We start from the raw sequence: 26,334 nt of genomic DNA, 5'->3' as shown, positions 1-26,334 counted from the left end.
CAGAAGTAAAGGATGTTGTCTTTGTTGCCACATGGATATTATTTGCCAAAGTATCTCATGAGTTGGTCCCTAAAGCAATTTTGACTACTAGGAGTCTTATAAAGTGGGATATTCTTGCAAGAGAAAGGGCGAGATCGCTAATGTATGTGGAGCCTAGGGATAAATCCACAATTATTACATTCACTCATGTTACTATAGAATCAAAAAAGTATAATCCTATACTCTACAGAGTTTCTGTGAGGGGGATGTGTTTTCGGTACGGGTATAGGTCGAGGCCAAAATTTACGGGATGGACCTTAGGGGATGATGATTAAAAACATAGGGGAATTTTTTTTATATAGACAGAATTCAAATATGCATAACATAACATTCATAAACCATTCATCATAGACATTTTAAAAGCTCAATACATGTAACATAACAAATTAAAATACTAAGCACTCTCATTGCAATATATATGGCGTACATGTAGCAAAAATGCCCAAAGGCTCCAAATATCATACATGAAATCAAATGACAAATACTAGTCCAACTAAAATACTAATAAGATGTTTCAATTCCATAATAAGATGTCTCTTGTCCATAATAATCAAGATTAAAAATCAATAATGTATTTGCAAATGCCAAATAGTATATGCCAAATATAGGCTATCCTCTAGAAATCTAAATCTAAATCTGAATCAACATCATCATTGTGATCATCCTCTGAGTCTGCTAGGGGTAGGCAAGGTCCTCATCCAATGGAACCCCAAGCAATCCTGGAGGTGGCTCATCCCCTCAACCTACATAGCATCCTTGGGATTAACATCCTAGCGCAATGCTACAGTCTAATGATACTAAGGAATTTGTCAATCCTATAGGCACAATACATTGTGAATAGCCACTAACTTCTCTAATCGTTTAGAGGGAAGGTTGTTCCTCTTAGCTGATTGGATGAAGCTATATGTGGACCAATTCCTCTCTGCAATAGAGGAACTCGCAACCTGTGAAAGAAGATGAATGGCAAAAACTCTCAGCTTAGGTGTATCTCTACCATGCCACAACCAGTATCCAATAGGGTCCTTTTGAGCTACTGTAACTCTATCTGTCTTAGTCTCTAGCCTACTAAAGGTTAGACCGCAAAGATTGGCAAAGTCAAGCCAATGCTCCTGAAGAATACAGCATCCCTATCATTATACCTTTTTATAATGGCCTTGAAGAAGCCATCCACCTATGCTAAACAGATAAAAACATATTAAATTACCAAATGTCAAATAATGATTAATGACAACAATAGAATTTGAAAATCAAAATTCAAATTCAAAAGTAAAACTCGAGATTTAGAATTGAGACCCACATCCTCATCCTTAGATGGAGGCATTCTCCTAGGCCTTGGTGCATACCATTTAGGATTGACAGCATAGGCTGCCATTTAAAGTGGAGTGTTCATTATGTTCCACCTTTACATCACAATGGGCTTAAGGTGCTCCTCATAAAACCCCAAATTAGGACCTTTGGCATGAATAACATGCTTAATCTGCCCAAGCATGCTATCGAAAGTCTCATAAATCTTCTTCAAGGCTAGGAGAGTCAATATAAGAATATCTAATGACCGCCACAATAGGCTCAATGAAGGAGAAAATGTAACTGAAAATGCAAGCGATTACATGTCAGAAACATCATAGACAATAATATCACTAAAATCAGAAATAATTTTATCAAATCAGCAATAACAACTATTAAGCTTCTTAGCTAATTGTGGTCCAGCAATTATCATCCAAGATTCTTTGTTTTACGCTTCTTCTATCTAGAGTGCTTAATTCATGTCATCTATTCCATTGTGCATTGACCACCATGGATTGTAAGGCCTCTTGGACCTCAACCATCCTCTCTAACAAAATGTAGTGACTAGATACGAGCTTGAGGAATTCTTGTTGGAAAATGTCCTAAATAATGCAAGAGATGTGTGATGATTAAAAATAAATTTTTGCACATCTCTAGCCTCATATGCTACATCCTTTATCAATCAATTTTTCCAATGTCGTTTGCGTTCTTCAATGCATGTACACAACATGGGGTCCAAAAAATGTGTTTATAAGTACTCTCCACCACCATTCCAGCTGACTTACAGACCCGGGCTGAATCAGTGACTAATTGCACAACATTTGAAGGTCCAACCTATTCTATAGCATCCTTCAAAATATAAAATTGGAAGGATGCATCCTTCCTTTTCCCTATATAATCAATAGCTTTAAGAAGATAAGAGCTTGTTGTACTAGTGACAATACAACTAATGAGTGGTCGATGTTTGATATATGTCCACCCATCCATGATGATAGAGAATCCATCACTCATCCATGTTTGTTTATTGTCCTCTTTATCAAGGAAAGTGGTGCATAGTTTTGTCTCTCCATGTGGTATAAATGAGGGACCAACAGTATATATATATATATATATATATATATATATTTGCACATTTGTTTAAAAAATGAGGAACATGACACACAAAATGGTATACCATGAGCAAAAAGAAACCTACCAATAAACTCTTCAGCCCTCTCTTTTGCTTGCTGATTAAACAAATCAGCAACATTTGTTTCTCTTTTGGTCCTCTTTCCCTTTCCTTTACTAGCAGTGGTTGTGGGGGTTGTGCTACTCATAGGTATATTGGCTTGCACTTTCTCTCTTGGACTCCCCATTTTCAATCCCCCACCCCCTCCATGTGCAATCTAGTGGCCTCATTTGTTTCCCCTAGTGTAATCACTTTGCATCCTTTGACTCCTTCCCCACCTATTCCTAAAAGATGGCAATACGCACTAGTGTAGCTCTCAAAATAATGTGTCTTACATATATTGCACTCCCATTCCCTACTACCCCCAAAAAAAATTCTTATATTTTTCTACTCATTAGTCAAATAGTAGGAGAGGTTTCTTTGGGTTGAACGGCCCTTTGGCATAATTTTTTGAAGATTTGGGAAGAGCACTCAAATAAATCTGAGGTTGTTGCATCTTCTCTATGAACATACACATTAATTGAAGCCCCTATGGCTACCCTAGCAGTAGCAGTAGATCTTTTTCTTTGTGATAGATGAGTTTCTTCCATAGCAACATCCATGGTATCACTACTTCCCTCATAGTCACTCTCACTATTGTTGCTAGTGTTTTCAGATTTTGCAGTGTGATTTAGTGCTGCAAAGTTATTGAAAAAAAAGATATTTCAATGTTTCATTCAAAATGCCCTCTGTGTGTGATGAGAAAAAATAGTAAATGACAACAAATAGTAAAAAAGTTTGAAAGAAACAAAAGGAAAATGAAATACATACCTGGAATGAAGAAGATATGAATGTGAAACCTCTCTTTGCAACTCCAAAATGCAATCTTTACTTACAGTTGTTGCTGCTCTCTGTTTTCCTCTTCCTCTTAGCAACTTTGACAAAACTACAAATGAGAAGAAAAGCTTGTAATACTACTATTTTAATACTCAAATAGGATTTGGCATATTTAACAAGGGTCAAAAAGCCATGTGGGGCCTGTGTGGTCAACCAAAAATATTTTTTTGCATTTTTGTCGTCGTCTTGTCCCCGCCAAGAAATCGGGAACAACGATCTATCCTGAGGACGAGCGAGGGACAGCTACATTGTCCCCGGGATAGATTGCCATCCCCGCATTTCCCACTTGACAAACATTGTCATTTTGGGGGCTGTCCCCAAATTGTCCCAATTGGGGACAGAATGGAGGACATGGAAACGTCATCCCCGTTCCATCCCCAGTATGGAAACGAGCCCAAAAAGGGTGGGGATGCATTCCCATGGAACCTAGGTATATTTGTGTAGGGAAATTGCTCCTACAAACAATGTTGTGATCATTGAACAAATAATCACGTTTGAAATGATCAAAGCTTCTTGGAGCAAGATATCTTCTATGATTAAGACCATGGGTGCAAGGTATTCTTCCATGATATAGAGAGCAGCTATTGGATTTTCTTCAGTTGACATCGGAGGATCTCAATCATATTGGTTAAGAGGGAGTAGACCATGTCTAGATGGTTTCTCTATTGATCAGGTATACTTCTATTTGGACCATGACTTCTCCAATTCTATCATGAGATGGAAGTCGCATCAATGAGATATAATGATCAATTTTCCTCTTTGAGAAATTGTAGTAGTCAGATGACTATGATTCCTGGGATAGAGTCCCATGTATGTAGGTTGGAAGGTGTTTATGCTGACACCAAGGTCATAATATTCTTGGATAGATAGGTACTTGGTGAGCTTGGGATCCACCGAGGGTGATGCAAATTCAAACCTTGTATTTCATGGCAAGTCAAAGCATGTAGAAGTCAAATATAATTGTGTTAGAGAATAATGTAAAGAAATGTTATCCAATTGAGGTACATTAGCACTGATGATTAGACGACCAATATTCTCACCAAGCCCTTTGCCAGAGTGAAGTTTGTGCATTTTTTAGACAAGCTTGGAATTATGAAGAATAAAGCCCTTGCTAAGAGGGAGTCTCAACATTAGTGATTTCTTGAGATGTGCTTTAATGCATCTTCTCTATGAGGGAGAAGTTTGAGATGCAAGCCCTTCTTGATGCATTCTTCTATGTGAGATAGAAGTTTGAGGGTAAGCCCTTCTTCCACCCTCTGGGAGTAGCCATGGTGGATCCACCCTCTAAGAGTAGCAATGGTGGATGTCATGTAAGAGACTCTATGACTTAGCACTTGTGTCTATTCACCCTATAGGAGTAGCCATAGTGAATGTCATGATGAGATGATGACATCACATTAAATAATTTCATGATGGGCACTTGTTCTCATTTGCATTTCCATACATGGGAATAGCCATGAAGGATCCACCCTTTGGGAGTAGCCATGGTGGATGTCGTATGAGAGAATCCATCACTTTGCACTTGTGTTACATTCACCCTTTGGGAGTAGCCATAGTGACTGTCATGATGTGATGATGACATCACATTGAGTAATTCCCACTTGTGTTCATTTGCATTCCATTCATAGGAGTAGTCATAATGGATCCACCCTCTGGGAGTAGCCATGGTGGATACAACTACCTCATATATTGAGAAAGATTCCTTCCTACATAAGAGAGATAAGATAAGATAAGATAAGATAATAATATTAATGTCCAACAGAAGACCACAAAAGGTCTATGGGACTAAGAGATTGCAACAAGACAGTTGGCAGTAGCAGGAGCACCAAACGATGTTCGAGAAAAGCGAACAACAATAATCAAGAAGAAGAGAGAGAGGCGTTGAGAGAGGCCAAGAAAAAGACTAGGAGTCCTTCCTTGGCAATAAGAAATCAATCACATAAGGATAAGGTTGCGAGTGGTTAGGAGCCCTGATCTATCTCTGTGAGCTCATGGAGTGTCGCTGACATAAGAAACCGATTCGGGGTCGGACAGACCTAGAATGACAAGAACTGGTAGAATTAGACTGCCTTTTCACACCATGCAAAGGAGATAAGGTGCGAAAAAGACAATAATGAGCTGAACAGAGGTATGTTGATGAGGAAGTAGTGACTGTAAAGTGCTGTCATGGAGCAAGGTGGCCTTTGGAAGATAGAGCACGATACACCACTGGTCACTATAACTGAAGAAAGTTGAAAGCGAAAAACAAACATGGAATAGGCAATAAAATCTGCCTCTAATCTCATAAAAGATAGGGCAACGGAAAATAAAGTGAATCTTCGTCTCAACCTCAAGTAAAGTGCACAGCTTACAGATCCACTCTCTGTTGTCAATATGATGATCGGTCTGAGCCCGAAGATAGTGAGAACCAACTCTGAAGGACCCCAAAGAGATATGCAGGGCATGACATCACTGTCTAGATAGGTAACTAGGACGAACAATAATCCCATCACAGATCTCTAGAAAGTGCTCCATATAGAAGGTCATCCTCAAATGTAAGCCACCAAGAGGGTTAGTCCAGGTAGTGATAATGTACTATCTGTAGATATCTAGGCTAACATGCTCATTTAACTCCTGTCGTGAGGGGAGGAGATGAGCAGGGGCATTAAGCGAGAACTAATAAGGAGGGAGACAATCAATATCAATCCCAATCGAGCTCAGCAGAGAAGATGCCTGTATATACCAGTAACGAGCTCAAGAACTAGTATCAAAACTTGCAATAGCAACAGAAGAACAATACGTCAAGTAGGAGTATCTATCATGTTCAAATCTGCAAAACTATGCAAGCGATGAAGGAACCAAATCAGATCAAATGTGGCCACAAGATTGAAGGGATGAGCACCGAACTCAGCAAGAATGATACTATGAGAAGTGAACCTATGACATCTAATGATGTGACATAAAAGCAATGTCTGAACCCGTTTGATCGAGGCCCAATCAGAACCAAGGAGAGAAGGCCCCAAAACCATTGAGCCATAAAGAACAGTCAACCGAATAAAGGAGTCCAAAAGGGATAACTTGGACGAGGTATCCTGAATGGTGTCTGAAACATTGTGTCTCAAGCCTAGCAAGAGAACCCATACCCTTACTAGCTCTGGATTGTATTGTATGTCTCACACTGAAGCATGGTCCAGAAAACTTCACACCTAGATATATATAAGAAGAAGTGATCTTAATCTCCTGTCCCTAAAAAAAGAAGTGAAGATGAGAAGTCTTTGAGCAATTAAAGATCATAATCCGAGTCATAGCATGATGGGAGAGTGTTGATGTTAATTGTAGCTATGATCAGATACCTTCAGGCCGAATAGATAACATAAAGGTCGTGATAGTATAAATATTTATAATGGTAATATAATTATTGGGGTAATATAATTATATTAATAATATAATTATTTGAGTAATAGACTTATATTGGTAATATAATTAACTATATGAGACATTTATTAAATTAATAGGGCCATATGTGAAGAATGGTGATCCTTGGTGAAGGGCACCACCAATAGGTATAAAGGAAGATTAAATCTTCCTCTCTTGATAATTGCAATACAAACAATAAGCTAGTCTCCAATGCTCAAGGGAAACAATAGTTGTCCATCTATGGTTGGGAGGGAAATGTCATTGCCAGTGGTTATTCGAGCACACCAAAAATAAAAACATGATCAAGGAATTGGTATGATTAATTAGTTAACAATGAAAGAAGAGGCATGACTCCTCACAATGGTCACCTCCCCTCAAGAGTATAATAGGATATAAAAGGTAGAAGGCAAAGGGGAAGAACGGGAGAAGTAAGCAACAAAATACAAACAGCAGTTTATATTTACAGTGATCTGAAAACATATAGCAGCCTCGGCAGAAAATACATATTCAAAAAAAGGCATCAACAACAGAGACAATATAGAAAGCAACAAGATCAACCAAATGGCAGAAGAAGCAACAATCTAAGAGAGGAAACTGAATAAACTTTTGTATAACTTATATCAGTGACATGGCATTTAACAATTAGGTCATACAGAATAGCATCATCCAACAAGAACTCGGTATATCTTCAAATTCATATTTATTGGTATATCTATACTAATTGCTCATCATGACTACTAAATAAACATATTATATATATCTATATATAGGAATAATGCTTGAAACTATGCCAATTATCATATATCATTGCAGATAACTAAATTGCCTATGATGACAATTATTCAAAGTGTTTGACTGTCTAAAACTCACCAGAGAGAGAGAGAATTGCAAGGGGCTCATAAGAAGGTTGTCCTAGTAGGACCATTGCGGCCAAGGGCAAGGAGTTATAGAGTCAAGAAATCCCTTCGACCTCTGCTAGACTCCACAAGATAGAAACTATTTGTATGGAGAAAATACATGAACGGTGTTTACCGTACAGGTAAAGTAAAGTAACGCATACAGAAAGTAACAGCAGAACAGTAGCATAATATTCGCAATAGTAGATGAATGATGATTTACAATGATCCCAAACGGGATATAAATACTACTCCCGAACCTTCCCGAAGGAGTCTGTCGGCCACAATTATTCTATCCGTTACAAACTATTTACCGCCGGACCGTCGGCTACGGAATACCGAAACACCGCCGGACCGTCGGCTACGGAATACCGAAACACCGCCGGACTGTCGGCTACGGAATACCGAAACACTGCCGGACCGTTGGCTACAAAACACTGCCGGACCGTCGGCTACAGAAACACCGCCGGACCGTCGGCTACAGGAACACCGCCTGAACCATCCAGTCGGCTAACACCATCCCCCCCAAAAAGAAAAGTCGTCTCCTGACGACTGACAAAATATCTGAGACAAATTAACAAACAAAATACATTAACAAAGTGACTACAACAAGAGAAATCTGCTTCTATCACATCACTTCCACATTCATCCCGTTACATCTGTAGCCTCTGCTAACACAATACTGTCTCCTCAAGCTGACCTTGATAGCCACCTGTGCTGCTTTCTCTGTTTTCAATTCCTCGGTACCCTAAGCCAAGTGTCGCTGCACTGCCTCCAACCGGATGATCAGCTCCTCCCGAGCTCTCTACGCATCCACCTAGACAGCCTCACAGCCAACACCTTCTCCCACTACCTCTGGTACATAGAAAGTTCGTGCCTGCAGCAACTTCAACTCTTCTCAACTAGTCAGACTCCCACGACTGATATCCGCCACGACTGGGGTCCAGGGGGCAACGCCCCCGGCGGGGTCGAGGGGCAGCGCCCTCGCGGGGTCCTGGGGCAGCGCCCCGGGTGCGCTCCCTGTCGCAGTACAGGGCGGGGTCGAGGGGCAGCGCCCCTCGCCACCAAGACCAAATTAGCACTTCGAAACCTACACAAAAATGCACGGAACACACCATTTCTGTTATTATCTGCCAATTCTGCACTCTTTCTGGCAACCACGGATGTGTCCCCTTCCCTTTGGCATCATCCATCACTCATTCTGAACAACTTGATTTTGTAGTCGTTTTTTTTTTTTTTTTTTCTTTATAAGTACTGAACCTCTGACTCTGCATCACCTGCGGCCTTCCTGTTCTCCCTGCGGCCTTTCGTTTCTCCTACCCGCGGCCTTCTGCTGGTCAAATTCTTCACCAAATTCTTCAACATGCCCACCCAAACTGTCTGAGAGAAGATAAATCGCGGTTGTTTTACCTTGCTACTGCCGTGGAAGTTTTCCGTCTGCGGATCTGCGGGGTTTTAAGTCCGCGGGGCCTTCCTTCCCGCGGGACTTCTAGTCCGCGGGGCCCGCGGGACTCTTAGTCCGCGGGACTTCTAGTCCGCGGGGCCCGCGGGACTCTTAGTCCGCGGGGCTTTCTTCCCGCGGGACTTCAAGTCCGCGGGGTCTGCGGGGCTGTCAGCTTTTCTTTTTTCCTTTTTTTTTTTTTTTTTTTTTTTTTTACAGAATACATTACTCAACAACAGTACCTCTGAGTGACGTCATCGCCAAAGAATGTTGTACTGACGAGACGGAAGGATTCACCACCGGGGAGTACTTCCTTACACGATATGGTTTCAACTTAGATCCATTAACTGGCTGAGTTATCTCTTGTCCGTCCAAGGTTGCTAATTTCATTGTCCCCGTGTCGCCAATTTCTCGGATTTGATATGGTCCAATCCATCGCACTTTGAGTTTGCCCGGCTTGATTTCGTTACGGCCATCATACTTCAGTACTAATTGTCCTGTCTGGAATCTGTTATGTCTCAGATGCTTGTCATGCCAGAGTTTGCGTCTATTCTGTGCTACTTCTGTTGCCCACTGTGCCTGCGATCGTCGCACAACTGGATTATTTCCTTGCTGTCGGTGCCCTTCCACTAATTTTATGCTGCAGTGTGACCTTTTCTTTCCGCGCGGTCTATTCACCATGTACCGGACAGTGGAATCTTTTGTTTTTTTGTGTTGAGACTGTATGTTCTTCCCCTCAGCTTCAACCATGGCAACTTTTCCTTCTTCCACTTCCCTGCATTCCTCCTTTTTCTCATCTTCGTCGACCCTTAGCATATTGCAACTCGGAAAGAGTTCGTAGTCTTCTATTTGCCAGTGGTAAAGGCCATTAACCGAGTCCAGGTCGTCGTCATTCGATCCTCCGTCAAGTCTCAATACTCCTCCTTCATCCGGTTCCATTCTCCTCTGTCCTTCGTCATCACTTTCGCCTTCACTGTCAGAATCTGACAATGCTGCCTCCTCACCGACCATTTGCGTATGCAGGTCAATTATGAATCTTTTGCCTCCGCGCTCCATTGATAGGGTATTGCGTTTCCAATCATGTTGTACTTTTGCTTGCACCAACCAATCTCGTCCCAGAATAGCATCATAGCCTTTTCTTTTTAATGGAATGACTACAAAATCCAATAAAAATGGTTGCGTACCAATTGTTACCGGTTGCGCTTTCAGAATTCCCAACGGTTTGATTCCATGTTGGTCTGCCGTGAGCAACTGAAATGCAGGTGGCCACAACGTCGGTTTTCCCAACTTCTTCCAAGTATCCTCCGGCAACACATTTACGCCGGACCCTCCGTCAACAATTGTCTCTGTCAAAACATTTCCCAAAATCCCCATCTCGACGACCGCCGGATGCCGTCCGGAGGTGAGTGCCAGCAGCATTGGGTCTGTTGCCATTACTTCCCTACTATTCCTTCTTGTTTCCTCCGGTGCGTTTGAAAACGGTGTATGATTCAGAATAGCCGTCCGTAACTGGGGCATTGTGAGAAGGAGGTCACTTATCTTGACCGGTATCTCCGTTTGTAAGATCTGTCGTACAATGCTTTGTTCTGCGAAGTTCTTTGCCAAGGTGCCGGTGATGTCCTTCAACTGAGATGTTTCCGGCGACGATGCCTTTGCAATGTCCGCCTGCACTTCCCCCACTTTTCTCTTTTCCTCCGCTTGCCTCCGTGTAATTGCCAGAACCTCCTCTACATCCGTGCCGATAGTGATCAAATTTACTCCAGCCTTTGGACACTTGGAATCTTCGTGATCGCCGGGTCCGCACCATCTGCATAATAATTTCGGTGTGTTTGCCGCTGTACAATCCCGCGCAAAATGACCCCACAAATTACACGCTCGACATTGAACGATCGGCCGTCCGTTTGCATCATATTGGGTTCGACTCCGGCCTCCATTATTATTGTTATTATTTGCATTGTTGGTATTTTGCCCTCTGCTATTATTCCTATACCCTCCGGGTGTGGCACCATCAATGTTTGCATTTCCGTTATTGCCCGACGGGGAAGCCTGCTGCGTAAGAAGCACCTGCGGAGATCCTCTTGTCTTCATGTTAAAAGGACAGTCCTTTGTCGAATGGCCCATGATCTGACAGATGTCGTAGAATTGGTTCTTCGGGCACGATCCCTTAGTATGACCGTCGGTCTTACATTCCGTGCACCACAGTTCACTGCCTTTTGGCTCCTTCTGCATGTTTTTAAATTCCTTCATCATGCGAACCATATCCTTCTGTAGGGCACGAACCTTCTTGCTGCTGCCTTCGTCGTCACTACTATCATCCCGAGTGGATTCATCATCATCAGAGTCAGAGGAGCTGGTTTTCTTCTTCTTTGTCTTCTGTGCACTCTCAAGGTCCAGTGCTCTGTTATATGCGTCCACATATGATGACGGTGGCACAATTTTCATTTTCCTCCGCAACTTCGAGCGTAGGCCGTCCACAAACCACCTTTTCTGCAATCCGTCCGCTGGCTTGCTTTCCATTTTGTTTACTAAGTCTTTTAATCTCCTGGCATAGACACGGACAGTTTCGTGCTTCCCTTGCTTGGTATTGAAAATTTCCGCTACGATTTCATTATCATCTCGTAAGAGTTTAAATTCCGCCAAGAACTCCTTTTTAATGTTATCCCATGTATCCAGCTTCTGTGGATCCATATCCGAAAACCAATCAATCGCGACACCCCGTAGGGTTGCCGGAAAGTGCCTGGCCCATTCGTCGGCATCTGTGATTCCATTTGCCCGCCAGATCGTCTCACATGTCTTACAATGTCGGAGAGGGTCGGCTGTACCATCGCCTTCAAATTTCGGTAATTTTTCTTTGGGTCCCGCCATAACTCTGGAGGTCTGCACTCCTACAATGGTCGGCACTCCCACACCGGCAGTCTGTACTCCCACACCGGCAGTCTGCACTCCCACACTGGAGGTGTCGACAGCTGCAACCCTTGGTGAAGACGGAGGATCCTCCGAAATTGTTTCCCGCGGAAGTCTATCCTGGACGAAGAGGTCACTCCACGCTCGTGCTCCGTCGGCACCGCGAGCCGTGCGAGTTGATGCTCTCCCGTCTGAATTTTCTTCCCTCGGCGAACACAATTTCAAGAACTCCTCCCGTGCTTCTTCCACCAATTCCACTCGCTGCCAAGTCTCCTCCAACAATTCCTCCGCACTTCGGTTTTCGTCGACAATCCTCTGAAATCTCCGTCGGCGTTCGGCTTGCTGTGCTAGAATTAAATTCTCTTGCGCAATACGGATTCCATCTTTTCCCTTCGCCTTATTTCGATCCTTGTTAAGCTGATTTGGCATTAATCTTCATTCCTCCCACCTTCCAGATTCATAAGGCAACGGCGCCAAATGTTTACCGTACAGGTAAAGTAAAGTAACGCATACAGAAAGTAACAGCAGAACAGTAGCATAATATTCGCAATAGTAGATGAATGATGATTTACAATGATCCCAAACGGGATATAAATACTACTCCCGAACCTTCCCGAAGGAGTCTGTCGGCCACAATTATTCTATCCGTTACAAACTATTTACCGCCGGACCGTCGGCTACGGAATACCGAAACACCGCCGGACCGTCGGCTACGGAATACCGAAACACCGCCGGACTGTCGGCTACGGAATACCGAAACACTGCCGGACCGTTGGCTACAAAACACTGCCGGACCGTCGGCTACAGAAACACCGCCGGACCGTCGGCTACAGGAACACCGCCGGAACCATCCAGTCGGCTAACAAACGGGGAAAGTAGGTACAAGCTGCCAAGCAAGAGCATGTGATAGACATCCACTCTTGGGCTCGCTACAGAAATGGTTTTATGGGGACCCACCATGCTCTTCCCCAAATATGCTTGTAACCTAAGTATATAATGTGGTTACAAATATATAATCAAATCCAAGATCGTATTAAAAAGGAAATATTTATTAGATAAGATGCAATCCTAACACTAATTTGTTGCAATTAAGATTTTCAGCAAATTTGGAAGAGCACATTACAAGTTGTGTTGCTCGCATTTTGGTATTATAACTAATTTGCACTTCTCCTTGCTCTAACTATTGGGTCATTTTTGTCATCTTTCAAAATGATATTTTCTACTTTCTAGTAATTTTTTCTTTCATTTGCCTTCATTTTAATCTCTGCCTATTGCCTAGTTAGAACATCATAATGTTTAAATTATATACTCAATATCTGACTGTATTATCATTTATAAGTAAATAAAGACAAGGCACACAAGAATACAAATCAAGATAAAAATGAAGGGAAATAATTTTTTACCTTTCTTTTCAAATACTCTTTTGCATTGAGCAGAAGAGGATGTCCCCCTTGTTGAGAAATGGGTTTTCCAAAACTCTCTTGATCCACTCCTTAGATAAAGATGGAGGAGTGCAGATTGCTTAGTCAAATAATATCTATTTAATTAAATTGTTAGAACAGAATGAAGTCTGATGTTGTTGTCTATGGGCAATTTTAGGTTTCTACAATAGGTAATTTAATCATTCTTATTAGAATAAAGAGGTTTGATAGCATAGGTGTTTTTGGTTGATTAAAGAAGGTATATGGTTTGAACAGATTGGTCTACCACACATCACAAGTGGCCCATTTTCAGTTTGAAATACATTTTACTTCACTGCTTCACAGTTGGCTTAGATTGATAATCTGGCTGACAAATTCTGTCGACATTCTGTTACATTTTTATCACAGATTCCTAACTTTCTGCTATTATGAACTTGTAGTGTGTATTTACTATTTACTTTAATTGCTTTAGCACAGAGCAATGTGTGCAAAGAGAAGCAAGAGAATCATCTGAAGAGACTATAGAATAGCTGCACACTTATCTTTTCCCCTGTCCTCTTTACGATGTCTGAAAGTGTTTTCCAATTCAGAAATGTAAAAACATATTCCTTTTCCATTTCACACATCACGGGATCTGAAAATTGATCTAAAAAACAATAGCACTTCCCTATACTGTAGAGGTCCATTTTTGTAAGAATTTGTAGCTAGAGATTGCATATGTCCAAGATAAAGACATTTTTTTAGCTATATAATTGCAAGAGCTCTTCTTGCTCATAAATGCCAGTTACAAACTTCAGAAAAAGCATAATTACAAATGAAGTTTCAAATAGTGCTTGGCCCAATTTGCAAGATTAATTCAAGGTTCTATAATAAGTATCCCAAGAAAATGCATGTTTTAAAAAAAATTGTTCCATTAAGCTCAAGTATATGTCAAGAAGTCAGTAGAAAGTCAATATACTTGGCTAATTTAGCGATAATATAGGATTTAATGCCAGAAGCATTCATAGGGTAGGGGCACTTGTACTCTTCATGTTGGAACAATATCTTGCCAGGTTTCAGTGTTTTTCAACTACACTTTCAATGTAATAAAGTTTCCTGCCCCTTATAAATTCTCACAGAATGAAATCCGACAGGTTGTTTGCAGTTTTATATTACTCTGGGGCCAACTGCACAGAAATATTCTTTAATATTTTCACATTTTATTTTCACCTATTCTTAGCCAATTTAGCCCTTTCTTTTTATGTGTTTTTCTTTTCCTGTACTATGGCATTTTCTGAGAATAGCTTTGTTTATTTTTATCTCAAGCAATGGCTTCTGCCCGGATAACAAATCCATTAATGGGGCTCAAAAATTTGAAAAGGAAAATGCTTATGTAGCTGGCTCCCAAAATCATCTCACAGACTTTTTAAAAGGAATCAAAATTGCATGCAAAATAGGATTTTTGATATTCACATGAGGCTTCTGCCCTGATAACAAATCCATTAGTGGGGCTCAAAACATTGAAAAGGAAAATACTTGTGTAGTTGGCCCCCAAAATCATCTCACACACTTTTAAAAAGAAATCAAAATTGCATGCAAAATAAGATTTTTGAAATTCACACGAGACTCTTCACAGAAACAAGCATCACTCAGGATATGAAAGAAAGAATGGAGAACAATTTAAGCTCAATGGAAAAAAAAACATTTGAAGCGAAATGACAGAATGTAACAATCAGTAACATGCAACATTGCAAGTGAACTGATCTCCAACTATCGAACAGTCATCTGACAAAGAAAATGCCCACAAAGCTGATGTAGCATTTGTGCAAAAAATCATATCCTTACCTATGTAAATCTTTTGAAACTGCTCAATTTTTGAAGCCGCTCAATTTTTGAAGCCATAAACTAGTAGCCTAGCCTATCTAGAACATTTTGTCATAGAGACTCTGAAGCATGCATGGCATCTATTATTGAAAACAAGTTGTTAATAGTAGTGGTTTTGGACATTCTCTAAACAATTGTATTTATGAGGTACTAATTGAAAAGACGATGGAAACAGTAAGAACAAATATTACATGACCTGTTTGTCATCGATAGGAAGCATGACTGGCTTGCTTTCTCCACTAATTTGATCAACAGTACTGCATTTATTGAGATAATGTGTTTTCCAAAATCAGAGAGTTTCAATTACTAGTCTGTGAAAGCAGGTAAAAAAATATTGAGAATCATATGTTAAAGTGATGCATTACAATAAACAATATTTCGTATAGCATCACTAATGAGCATAAAAATTACCTGTAAACAAAGTATCCATTTGATCGCCTGCAAACATAATTCAGCTCAACAATGTCTCCGTCATGAGCTATTGGCCCTTCTCCTTTAACAATATCTTTAGTTCAAATAAATAAAAAATGGAATCAAAACCAGTGAACAATTCTCATCTCTAGAATTCATAACAATTGCAAAAGAGGATAGAAGTGGAGTTAGATATTATAAAATTCTGAAAGTCAATAATCATTATTTGTGCATTAAATAGTGCATTAAGGTAATCTTATATGGCTACATGAGCTTGTTTTATGAAAGGCAAGGGTATAAGATGACAGGCATTGATGAGGATCCTGAAAAAACTGGTTTTGACAAAACTGGCATAATGGGAGAGATCTGTGTTAGTATATCCTCAGAACAAAACTAGAGTTGTTTAAGTTGTTAGCTACCAAATGGATGTTTATGACATCAAGTTGGAATTTGCACATATTTAAATGAAAATTGGTTTACAGGTCAGGTGGCTCTTGGTCTACTTGAGAAGTTGAATGTAACATCCCAATTTTGAGGATCCAAATTTCGCACAATTTCTATTAAACAATTAAGGTCTAAGAGATACCTTTCACTCTGGTTGAAGCCCTACAGCACAATTAGGGTCAATTATTTATAATCATATTTCATAACTAAAGTTCTTCAACAAAAAAAAATGCTCTAGACATTTGTTTGTTAAAATAAACATTAAGGTGGCCCAACCATAGCAGTGCTAAGTTAGGGTGATTTGATGAGGTGCCCCAGTGACCTACTCTAGGCCCAAGACAGAATATACCATCCCCCTTGGCCTCATGTGGCCCATTCCATACATATGAGGTGAGGTTCCATTGCTGTTTCCCTACATTTTACCACTCCTCGCTTGACTTCAAATGATTGAGCACCTATCTACCATAGTAGGGATGTGAGGATATAGTGTGCCCCAAGAATCTATCCTTCCTAACCAAAGGCTGTTCACTTGTCCTCCCTTGGCCCCATGGGAACTCCCTAGTCATACCCATGAGATGGCGTGCTTGGAAAGGTGACCTCATCACCATTCTTCCAATAATAATTACCTCACTATCCTTCATAGCTAATTAGAAAGTAAAGGTAACATTTCACATATAGATTCCATATTATAGCATTTATGACTTTTTAGAGAAATGCATAATAAACCATTGATGTACTGATATAGTATCTTAATACTTAAATGTATAAGATAGCTGGTATACACTTATTATATGCTTAGTTACCAGTTCGAGTTTCGAAGAACCAGTTTGCTGGTATGGTAGAATTTTGGAAAGGGTTTTGGGTTTGTTCGTATAAAAATGTGTAAAAATTATAAACAATAATATATATACGTAAGCCTGTAGCATAAGTTAAAATTAGAATGTCACATAGTATCATAAAATCATATGATTTAATCATTTAAACAACAAAAACACTATAGGCATAAACTTTAAACTTGTAATCATAGCACAAACAAACTCTTGCTCAAACACCAATTTGCTCTTGCTCAAGACAAAAATAACCTCCACAAATGAGTGTTAGAAGTGTGATTGTCAACCTCTTCTTCTTTCCTATACAATGATTCTGAATAAATTTCTGCAAGATTAAGGAGGTGGTCATGATCTGAAAGTAAGTGCAAATAATTTGACTTCATCGTCTATATACCTTGTTGGATTACCTGCAAATCAGCTTAAGTAGATTCATCTTTACCCCTTTTTCTCTATTGTCAAGTTGTCCCTTCTAAAGGTAACCTTCAACCAACTTGTGCAGATCATCAAAATGTGTTAAAGTTACAACTATCTTATCTTCATTGACCTTCAATTGGTTCTCCTGTTTGTGTGAGTTAATAATATTAGATTCATATGTTGAAATAGCTGAGTTACTTTGAGGGATTCGCCTCTCATTGAAAACTTCTTATATAATATCTTCTTCGCCCTCCTAGTGACTTAGAATCAAAGCAGCATTAGAATCAAGTATAGAATCACCATCATCAATATTTGGACCAATCTTTTCATGTGGAGAAAGTGGAGCAGTAATAACATGAGTCGTGGAATCAACAAAAGAAGTCATTACCTTTCAAGAAATTTCAAGCATGATTTCTAAATTATCCACAAAGAGGTTCGTGCAACCATTACCTGAAGCAAAAATTGGCTCATCCTATTGGCAACTATCCTCTTCATTGCTAGACAAAACTTCCTCATCTTCAGGAATATCTTCAATAGCAGATTCACATGGAGAATCAGCTTCATCCTTAAAATCAGATTCCTTGTTCAAATAATCATTCAGAAGCAAACATGTATTGACAACCTGTATTTCCTCCTCAAATGATGACAAGAGAGACTTGGACATAGATGAAACATCTTTCAATACCTTTTCACCCATGCATTGGTGATTAGGCTTCTAATCCCTATTGCAAGAGAAGCATATGTTTTGCCTCCTCAATTCATTCTTGCTCACTTTTAGAAATTTTTCACTGAAAAAACCTTTTTCAATTTCCTTTCCTTTCTCTTTATCCACAAGTTTAAATTTATCATATTGACTGAAAACACTGCTGATCAAATTGTACGTAGTAGTAGATATAACTAATTCTTGTTTACATACAGCGAATAGGAAAGCTATGAGTGGCTCTGACATGATATCATATTCATCAATAATTGTAGTCAAAATAATTGGATCCAACCAACCAAGATGCTCACACAAGTACTGAAGATTTTCTAGTAAAACTTTATAGGAATTCATCTTTCAGATCAATTCTTCAGGATGGTAGGATACACCTACTTTAATACCACTATAAGGAGCTTCCTTTATTGTCAATTGTATTTATTCGACTTCTGATTTTTTTTCTGAATTATATGAGGTTGGCAAATGCTTGGAAGAGTATAATGAGTATGACAAATCACTTAATAGAAAAACAATATGTATGTAGCAATGTAACTTAAGCATATGTTAAATAAACAACACAATGTATATAACAAAGCAGATTCTTCACATAAGAATTGTATTCTTTCACTGGTAAACTGGAACTACAATAGCAATTAGATATCTCAGACTTGACAACTATGAATTATATGAGGTTGGCAAATGCTTGGAAGAGTATAATGAGTATGACAAATCACTTAATAGAAAAACAATATGTATGTAGCAATGTAACTTAAGCATATGTTAAATAAACAACACAATGTATATAACAAAGCAGATTCGTCACATAAGAATTGTATTCTTTCACTGGTAAACTGGAACTACAATAGCAATTAGATATCTCAGACTTGACAACTATGATATTACATTTCAATGACAATGTCAGTGCTCAATTTAACATACCATACCAATGTTTTCTGCTACAAACACAACAAGAGAAGATTCAGATAGCACTAACAACTAATAATGAGCCTTCACAGCTAGCTGCAGCTCCGCCAAGGAATGACTGAACCCAGATAATTCTTCTTGCCCTGATATGGCATAAGAGCAGTAATGTAGATGACTGTAAATTGCATCCAAATTGTCTGGAAACCCAATACCGACCCTGTGGCTGTTAGAAACCCTGACAACCCGCAATGATGATTATTGACAGGTACGGTTCTTCTGTGACTTTTCTAAGTCTTGTACAGCACCTCTGAGATCAACTCCATGTAAGGAACATGCAGATTCCTCAATATCTCAATAAAATCACAAATGCAGCTTTGAGATTAAGTTGGCCAACTAATACAATACATAAACACCACTTTTGTCCCATATCTTTCCACTTTATCTCAAATTTGAACCCTTCCTGATACTATAACAATGGCAAATGAAAGTACTTGTTAGTTTCAGCAGTATGTTCTTACCTTGAAACTGAAAGCTCACCCAAACCTCCTAACTGCATCTTTCAACAGTGAAGAAAATGATACTGAAGAGGGTTCTGTCCTCAAAGCCCAAGAATATATATATATCCTCTAGACAGTTTCATAAATTTCATATACTTTCAAGTTTCAAGCATGCTGAAAGAGAACCCTTGAATCTCTCTTATAATGCTCTCATTAGAGCTCATTCACTCACCTTGCCCTTGTGGCATAAGCAAAATCACTTTTTGCCTTTTCCTTTTTTTAGGATTTTTCTTTTTCCGCTATTTTATCATTAATAATTTTTTGACTCTATTTTATCACGATTCCTTTTTTTTTTGCGATGCTTAGTCCTTTAATCTTAAGTCCCCAAACATTTTATATCTCCAATCTGTTACTAAATAAAGGGAAATTCTTTTACTTAAACTTTTCCCACAACTATAGATTTAACATTAGTAAAGTTAAATATTTAAATTTAACTTTGTAAACTAACTTTATCAATGCACAATGAATCGTATCAGATAAATAAATCCTTTATCAATATTAAACATTTACCATGGACATGACACTTCCAATGGAAGTCCCAACCATGTCTAGAATGACTTACTATAAATAGTAAGTGCCGTCGGTAAAATTGTGTATCAGCTGACGGGTCCCTTCAGGAAGGTTCTTTTTATGTAGCTGACGGGCCCTTCGGTAATTGTCATGTAGCCGACAGACCCCTTCAGGAAGGTTCTTCGGAAAGTATTTATACACCCTTCGGGATCATTGTAATCATCATCAGAAGCAAAATGTAATGTCTTTGGCATATGCGAATAAAACAAGGAGTTATGTTGTTCTTATATATTGTCTATGTGCATTAATCCATTTAGCCATGTGGTAAACATTTGGCGCCATTGCCTGATGGACCTGGTACGAAGGCAGAGGAATGAAGACTAATGCCGAATCAGCTAAACAAGAATAAGAATAAGCTAAAGGAAAAGGACGAAATACACACCGCGCAAGAAAATTTAATTTTGGCACAGCAGGCCGAATGTAGATGAAGGTTTCAGCAAATTGCCAACGAACACCATAGCACTGAAGAATTGTTGGAAGAGACTTGACAACGGTTGAATTTGGTGGAAGAAGCAAGGGAGGAGTTTTTGAACCTGCATACGCCAAGGGAAGAGAATCCAGACAGAAGGAAATTAACTCGCACGGCTCGGAGTGCTTAGGGAGCACGAGCGTGGAGTGAACTCTTCATCCGAAATACACTTCCGGAACGGACAGCTTCAATTGACGAAAACCCTTCTTCACCAAATAGCACGACTGTCAGAAACAGCACGAGTGTTCAGAATAGCATGGGTGTGTAGAATAGTGCGGGTGTTCATAACAGCGCGGGTGTGCAGGACAATGCAAGAGTGCCAAACAGTGCAGGAGTGCAAAACAGCACAGGTACACAACAAACCTCTCAACTTCGAATAGTAATGGTAGGACCAAAGGAAAATTTGCCAAAATTTGATGGTGATGGAAAGCCGATCCAATCCAACATTGTAAAACATGCGAAATGATTTGGAGGGCGAATGGCATAACAGATACTAACGAATGGGTCTGACAGTTTCGAGCCACTCTACGGGGTGTCGAAATTGATTGGTTCGCCAATACGAATCCTCAAAAATTAACCACTTGGGACAACCTTAAGGAGTTTACCACGGAATTTCAACTGCTTCGCGATGACAATGAGATCATAGCCGAGATATACAACACAAAACAGGGGAAGAATGAAATGGTCTGAGTTTACGCCAAGAAATTAAAAGACTTAATAAATAAAATGGAAAGCAAGCCGATTGATGGGCTGCAAAAAAATGGTTCATTGAAGGCCTACACCCAAAGTTGCAGAAGAAGATGAAGATTGCGTTGCCATCATCATACACTAAAGCATACAATCGGGCGATGAACTTGGAAAGTGAACGAAAAACAAAGAAGAAGAAGAAGAAGAGTAGCTCATCTGAGTTAGACAATGATGTGTCTTCGGAAGAAGAGAGCAGCGATTACGAAAAGGGTAGCAAGAAGGTCCAAGCTCTCCAAAAGGATATGATCTGAATAATGAGAAAGAATTTAAGAACATGCAAAAGGAGACCAAGGCAAATGAGTTGTGGTGCACAAACTGCAGGACAAAAGGCCATACAAAGGGATCCTGTCCGAAGAATCAGTTCTACGAGATCTGCCAGATCATGGGACATTCCACAAAGGAATGCCCCTTCAATATGAAAACAAGACCTCAACAAGTGTTCCTGACCCAAGAGGCTTCCGCATTAGGGAGCGGAAACACCAGTACGAAGGGTGCCACCTCAGGAGGGTATAGAAATAATCGACGAGGGCAAAACAACAACAACAAAGCCAATAATAATAATACTGGAAGCCGCAGTCGAATTCAATACGATGCGAACGGACGGCCGATCATTCAATGTTGCGCATGCAATTTGTGAGGTCACTTTGCCTGAGACTGTACAACGGCAAACACATCGAAGTTGTTATGCAAATGGTGCGGTCCTAGAGATCATGAAGATGCCAAGTGCCCAAAGTCAGGAGTGAATTTGATCACCATCAGGACGAATGAAGAGGAGGTTCTGGCAATCACTCGAAAACAAGCAAAACTGTACCCCGACCCAATGGAAGAAAAGAAGAGACCGGAAGAAGCACAGGCAGAAATCCAGAAAGCAATGCAGGCAGAAAAAACACACTTAAAGGACACTACCAGTACCTCAACAAGGCACTGCGCGGAACAAAATATTGTACGGCAGATATTACAAATTGAAGTACCTGTCAAAATAAGCGATCTGCTGCTCATAATGCCTCAACTCCGATCGGCACTCATAAACATCGCCCCAATGGCTGAAGTACCAGCAGAATAAGCAAGGGAGAAAGAAAGTGGTGCAATTGCAGAGGATCCAATGCTGCTAGCCCTCTCATCCGGAAGATATCCGGCAGTCGTCGAAATGGAAATTTTGGGGATTGTTCTGATAGACACGATTGTGGATGGAGGGTCCACTGTCAATGTGTTACCAAAGGACACCTAGAAAAGGTTGGGACAACCAATGTTGTGGCCACCTACATTCCAATTGCTGACAGCAAGAAAGAAAGTGGTGCAAGTGCAGAGGATCCAATGCTGCTAGCCCTCTCATCCGGACGATATCTGACAGTCGTCGAAATGGGAATTCTGGGGACTGTTCTGATAGACACGATTGTGGATGGAGGGTCCACTGTCAATGTGTTACCAAAGGACACCTAGAAAAGGTTGGGACAACCAACGTTGTGGCCACCTACATTCCAATTGCTGACAGCAAACCAACATGGCATTAGACCTCTCGGCATCCTGATGGCACAACCGGTGACGATTGGCACATAGCCATTCCTGCTTGACTCCGTCGTGATCCCGCAGAAGAGAAAAGGATACGACGCCATCCTGGGCCATGGATGGCTTATACAAGCTAAAGTTAAACATGACTGGAAGAAGAATACTTTGTCACTCGAGAGCAAAGGGCGAAAATTCATCATTGATTTACACACCCAAATGGTGGGGGAAGAAGCTCTGTCATCAAATTCCAAAGAAGAGAATGAAGGGAGGCCACTGTGGAACTAGATCAGGAGGGAGTCCTGTAGTTGGAAGGAGGATCAACGAACGACGATTTGGATTCAGTGAACGGTCTTTTCCACTAGCAGATGGAGGACTATGAGCTGTTCCAGAGCTGCAATGTACTAACGATAGAGGAAGGCACAGCGGTGATGAATTTCCAAGAGAATTCACGAAAATAAAAGAGGGGGATGCGCCACTAGATGAAACACCCACCCATGCATTCAGTGAGGGGGAGCCCATCAAATACAACGAAGCCATACTGCAAATAATGAATTTGGGAGACAAGGGGGAACCAAGAAACATACTGGTAGGAGATAACTAGGATCCAGTACTGAAAGCAGCGGCATTCAAGATATTTTTGGAATACAAGGATGTATTCGTGTGGACATACAAGGATCTAAAAGGAGTACCGCCGGAGTTGTGTGTGCATCGCATCTTGTCAGTCAAAGGAGCAGTACCTGTACGGAAGTGACCTTACAGGATGAATAAGAACTATGCGACACAAGTTATAGATGAGATCAACCAGATGCTGGAAGCCAGTATTATTTTCAAGGTTCAGATAAGTGAATGGATGTCACCCATAGTAATCTCACTGAAGAAGCATACCACCCAGATCCGCATATGCGTAGACTTCAAATGCTTTAATGCAGTCACAATCAAGGACCCTTTCCTGATTCCATTTACAGACAGTATCTTGAAGTAGTAGGACATGAAATTTATTCCTTTATGGATGGGTTTTCGGGGTATAATCAAATTTCCTTAGCAGAGGAGGACAAGCTGAAGATGACATTTGTCGTAGAAGATGGGGTATACGCATACAACTGGATGTCATTCGGCCTGTGCAATGCGTCTGCTACGTTCCAGCGGATCATACTACACATATTCGACAAGATGTCTGTTGGAAACTTCAAGGCATTCTTGGATGACTGGTCTATATTTAGCTCCGAAGATAAACATCTAGCGGCATTGTGCGAATGCATGAAGAGATGTCGATGGGCGCAACTAGCCTTGAACCCCAAGAAATACAGATTCATGGTTCCGCAGGGGAGATTGCTTGGACATGTCGTTTGCAAGGAGGGTTTGAAAACAGATCCAGACAAAGTCAGAGTCATAATGGAGATGCAGCCATCCACAAATGTAACAGAGGTAAAGTCTTTCCTGGGACACAAGCTATTACAAAAGGTTCATTAAAAATTTTGCCAAAGTATCATACCCGTTGGACAAATTAACATGCAAAGGAGAACCATTCAGATGGGAGAAAGAATAGGATGAGTCATTCGAAGGGCTGAAGGTACGATTGGCTACGACACCCATCTTGGCGTACCCAGATTGGAATAAGGAATTCCATGTTCACATCGACACGTCCAACTATGCAATCGAACTAACCTTGGCGCAGACAGGTAACCACGGGTTGGATCACCCGATATACTTTTCCAGTAGACTGCTATCAAAAGCGGAACAGAACTACAGTACAACAGAACAGGAAGCTTTGGGAATGGTCTACGTTGTGCAAAAGTTCCATCATTACTTGTTGGCGACACCATTCGTGTTCTATGTCGACCATCAGCCTCCGTTATATATGATCAATAAACCTGTCATTCAAGGAAGAATTAGGCGGTGGTTACTTCTATTGCAGGAGTTCACTTTCAAGATCATTGTACGGCCTGGAAAGAAACTTGTCAGCGCAGATCATCTCTCACGTCTCAAAATAGAGGAACCGGCAGACTAAGTAAACGACAATTTTTCGAATGCACAATTGTTTAAGATTGTAGTACTACCGAAATGGTACACGAGCATTGGAGAATACCTTTTGACAAGACAATTCCCAAGTGAGATGCCACCAAATGAAAGGCCGAAATTGGTAATCAGAAGCCGTAGATTTCATCTAATCAATGGATTACTCTACAAGATGGGGTCTGATCACATCCTACACCGATGTGTGTTAGAGGAAGAAATACCACGGGTGTTGAAGGAAGCACATGAGAGTCCAGCAGGACACATGGGACTTGATACAACAGCATGGAAAATATTATTGGCAGGACTGTGGTGGTCAACAGTGTACAATGACGCGTGGGAATGGGTCGTTGGGTGTGACACTTATCAACGGGCCAGGAAGCCACTAAAGAGGGACTTCATGCCACTGAACCCCTCCCACGCGCAGGAACTCTTTGAAAGATGGGGACTGGATTTCATTAGACCTCTGAAGGTAAGCAAAACTAGAAGGTGCCGATACATTGTCGTACCGACAGAGTACCTGACCAAGTGGGTGGAGGCATGCGTACTACCGGATAACTTGGCCGTAAGCACAGCCAGATTTATTTATGAGCAAATCATTACCAGGTACAGGATTCCATTGCAGTTAAGAAATGATAGGGGTGGGCACTTCGTTAACCATGTTATCCGACTACTCACCACTAAATTCAAGATTTATCATTCACTATCGAGCCCGTACTACCTGAGAGCAAACGGACAGGCCGAGGCTACAAACAAGATCCTAGTATCAATTATCTACAAGTCTTGTGCGGTTGAGGGTGAAGATTGGGAGGAAAAATTGCCTTCTATCCTTTAGGCATACCATATGGCGTACAAGGTCACAACAGGACGCGCCGTTCCAATTGATGTTCGGACAGGAGGTAGTGGTACCAGCAGAATTCATGATACCAAGCCTAAGAATTGCGCTGGAAAATAAGTTAGGTGACATGGCAAGCTTGAGGGAGAGGTTGCATAATCTGAACTAGCTCGAGGAGAAGCGATTATTGGCACAGTGGGCCATGGAGGTAACGCAGAACAGGCGCAAGGTGTAGCATGATAAACACCTGAAACTGAACAAATTCCAACCAGGTCAGTGGGTATTGAAGTACGACGGCCGAAACGAGATCAAACTGGGCAAGTTTAAAGTTAAGTGGTTCGAGCCATATCAAATTCGAGAAGTAGGCGATAATGGAGCAATCAAGTTATGGACGCTGGATGGACAGGAAGTTTCGGAAACAGTGAACAGATGTAAATTAAAAATATATCACACGCAACCTAAGTCGCCATCAGTGAATATCAAGGAGCAGCAGTTCAAAAAAAATGGGAAAAAAAAAGAGGAAAAGAAGTTACCGTACGGCAACTGAAGGTGTCCTAAAAGACACCATACGGCAACTTAATGTGTCCTAAAGGCACCGTATGGTGCACTTGGCTTACCAATTTGGAAAA

At 40.7% G+C, this 26,334-nt stretch overlaps 1 protein-coding gene across 2 annotated transcripts in view; it reads right to left on the bottom strand.

Annotated features, from left to right (window-relative positions):
• Positions 1 to 26,334, bottom strand: part of LOC149580518 (FKBP-like peptidyl-prolyl cis-trans isomerase family protein) — a 99,880-nt gene that overhangs the window by 17,900 nt on the left and 55,646 nt on the right. For both annotated transcript variants that reach the window (XM_089791641.1, XM_089791646.1), the window contains exons 4-5: positions 15,700 to 15,793; positions 15,485 to 15,545 (exon numbers count right to left, since the gene is read on the bottom strand). In XM_089791641.1, the coding sequence (XP_089647767.1) occupies positions 15,485 to 15,545; positions 15,700 to 15,793 (155 nt within the window). The remainder of the gene's footprint in view (positions 1 to 15,484; positions 15,546 to 15,699; positions 15,794 to 26,334) is intronic.

This window comes from Cupressus sempervirens, chromosome 1, assembly GCF_028749045.1.
Source record: "Cupressus sempervirens isolate cs-2001-9-10 chromosome 1, ASM2874904v1, whole genome shotgun sequence".
In the NCBI taxonomy this organism is placed as follows: Eukaryota; Viridiplantae; Streptophyta; class Pinopsida; order Cupressales; family Cupressaceae; genus Cupressus; species Cupressus sempervirens.
The sequence above is the reverse complement of the archived record's forward strand: the minus strand, read 5'-3'. Positions and strand labels throughout refer to the sequence as shown.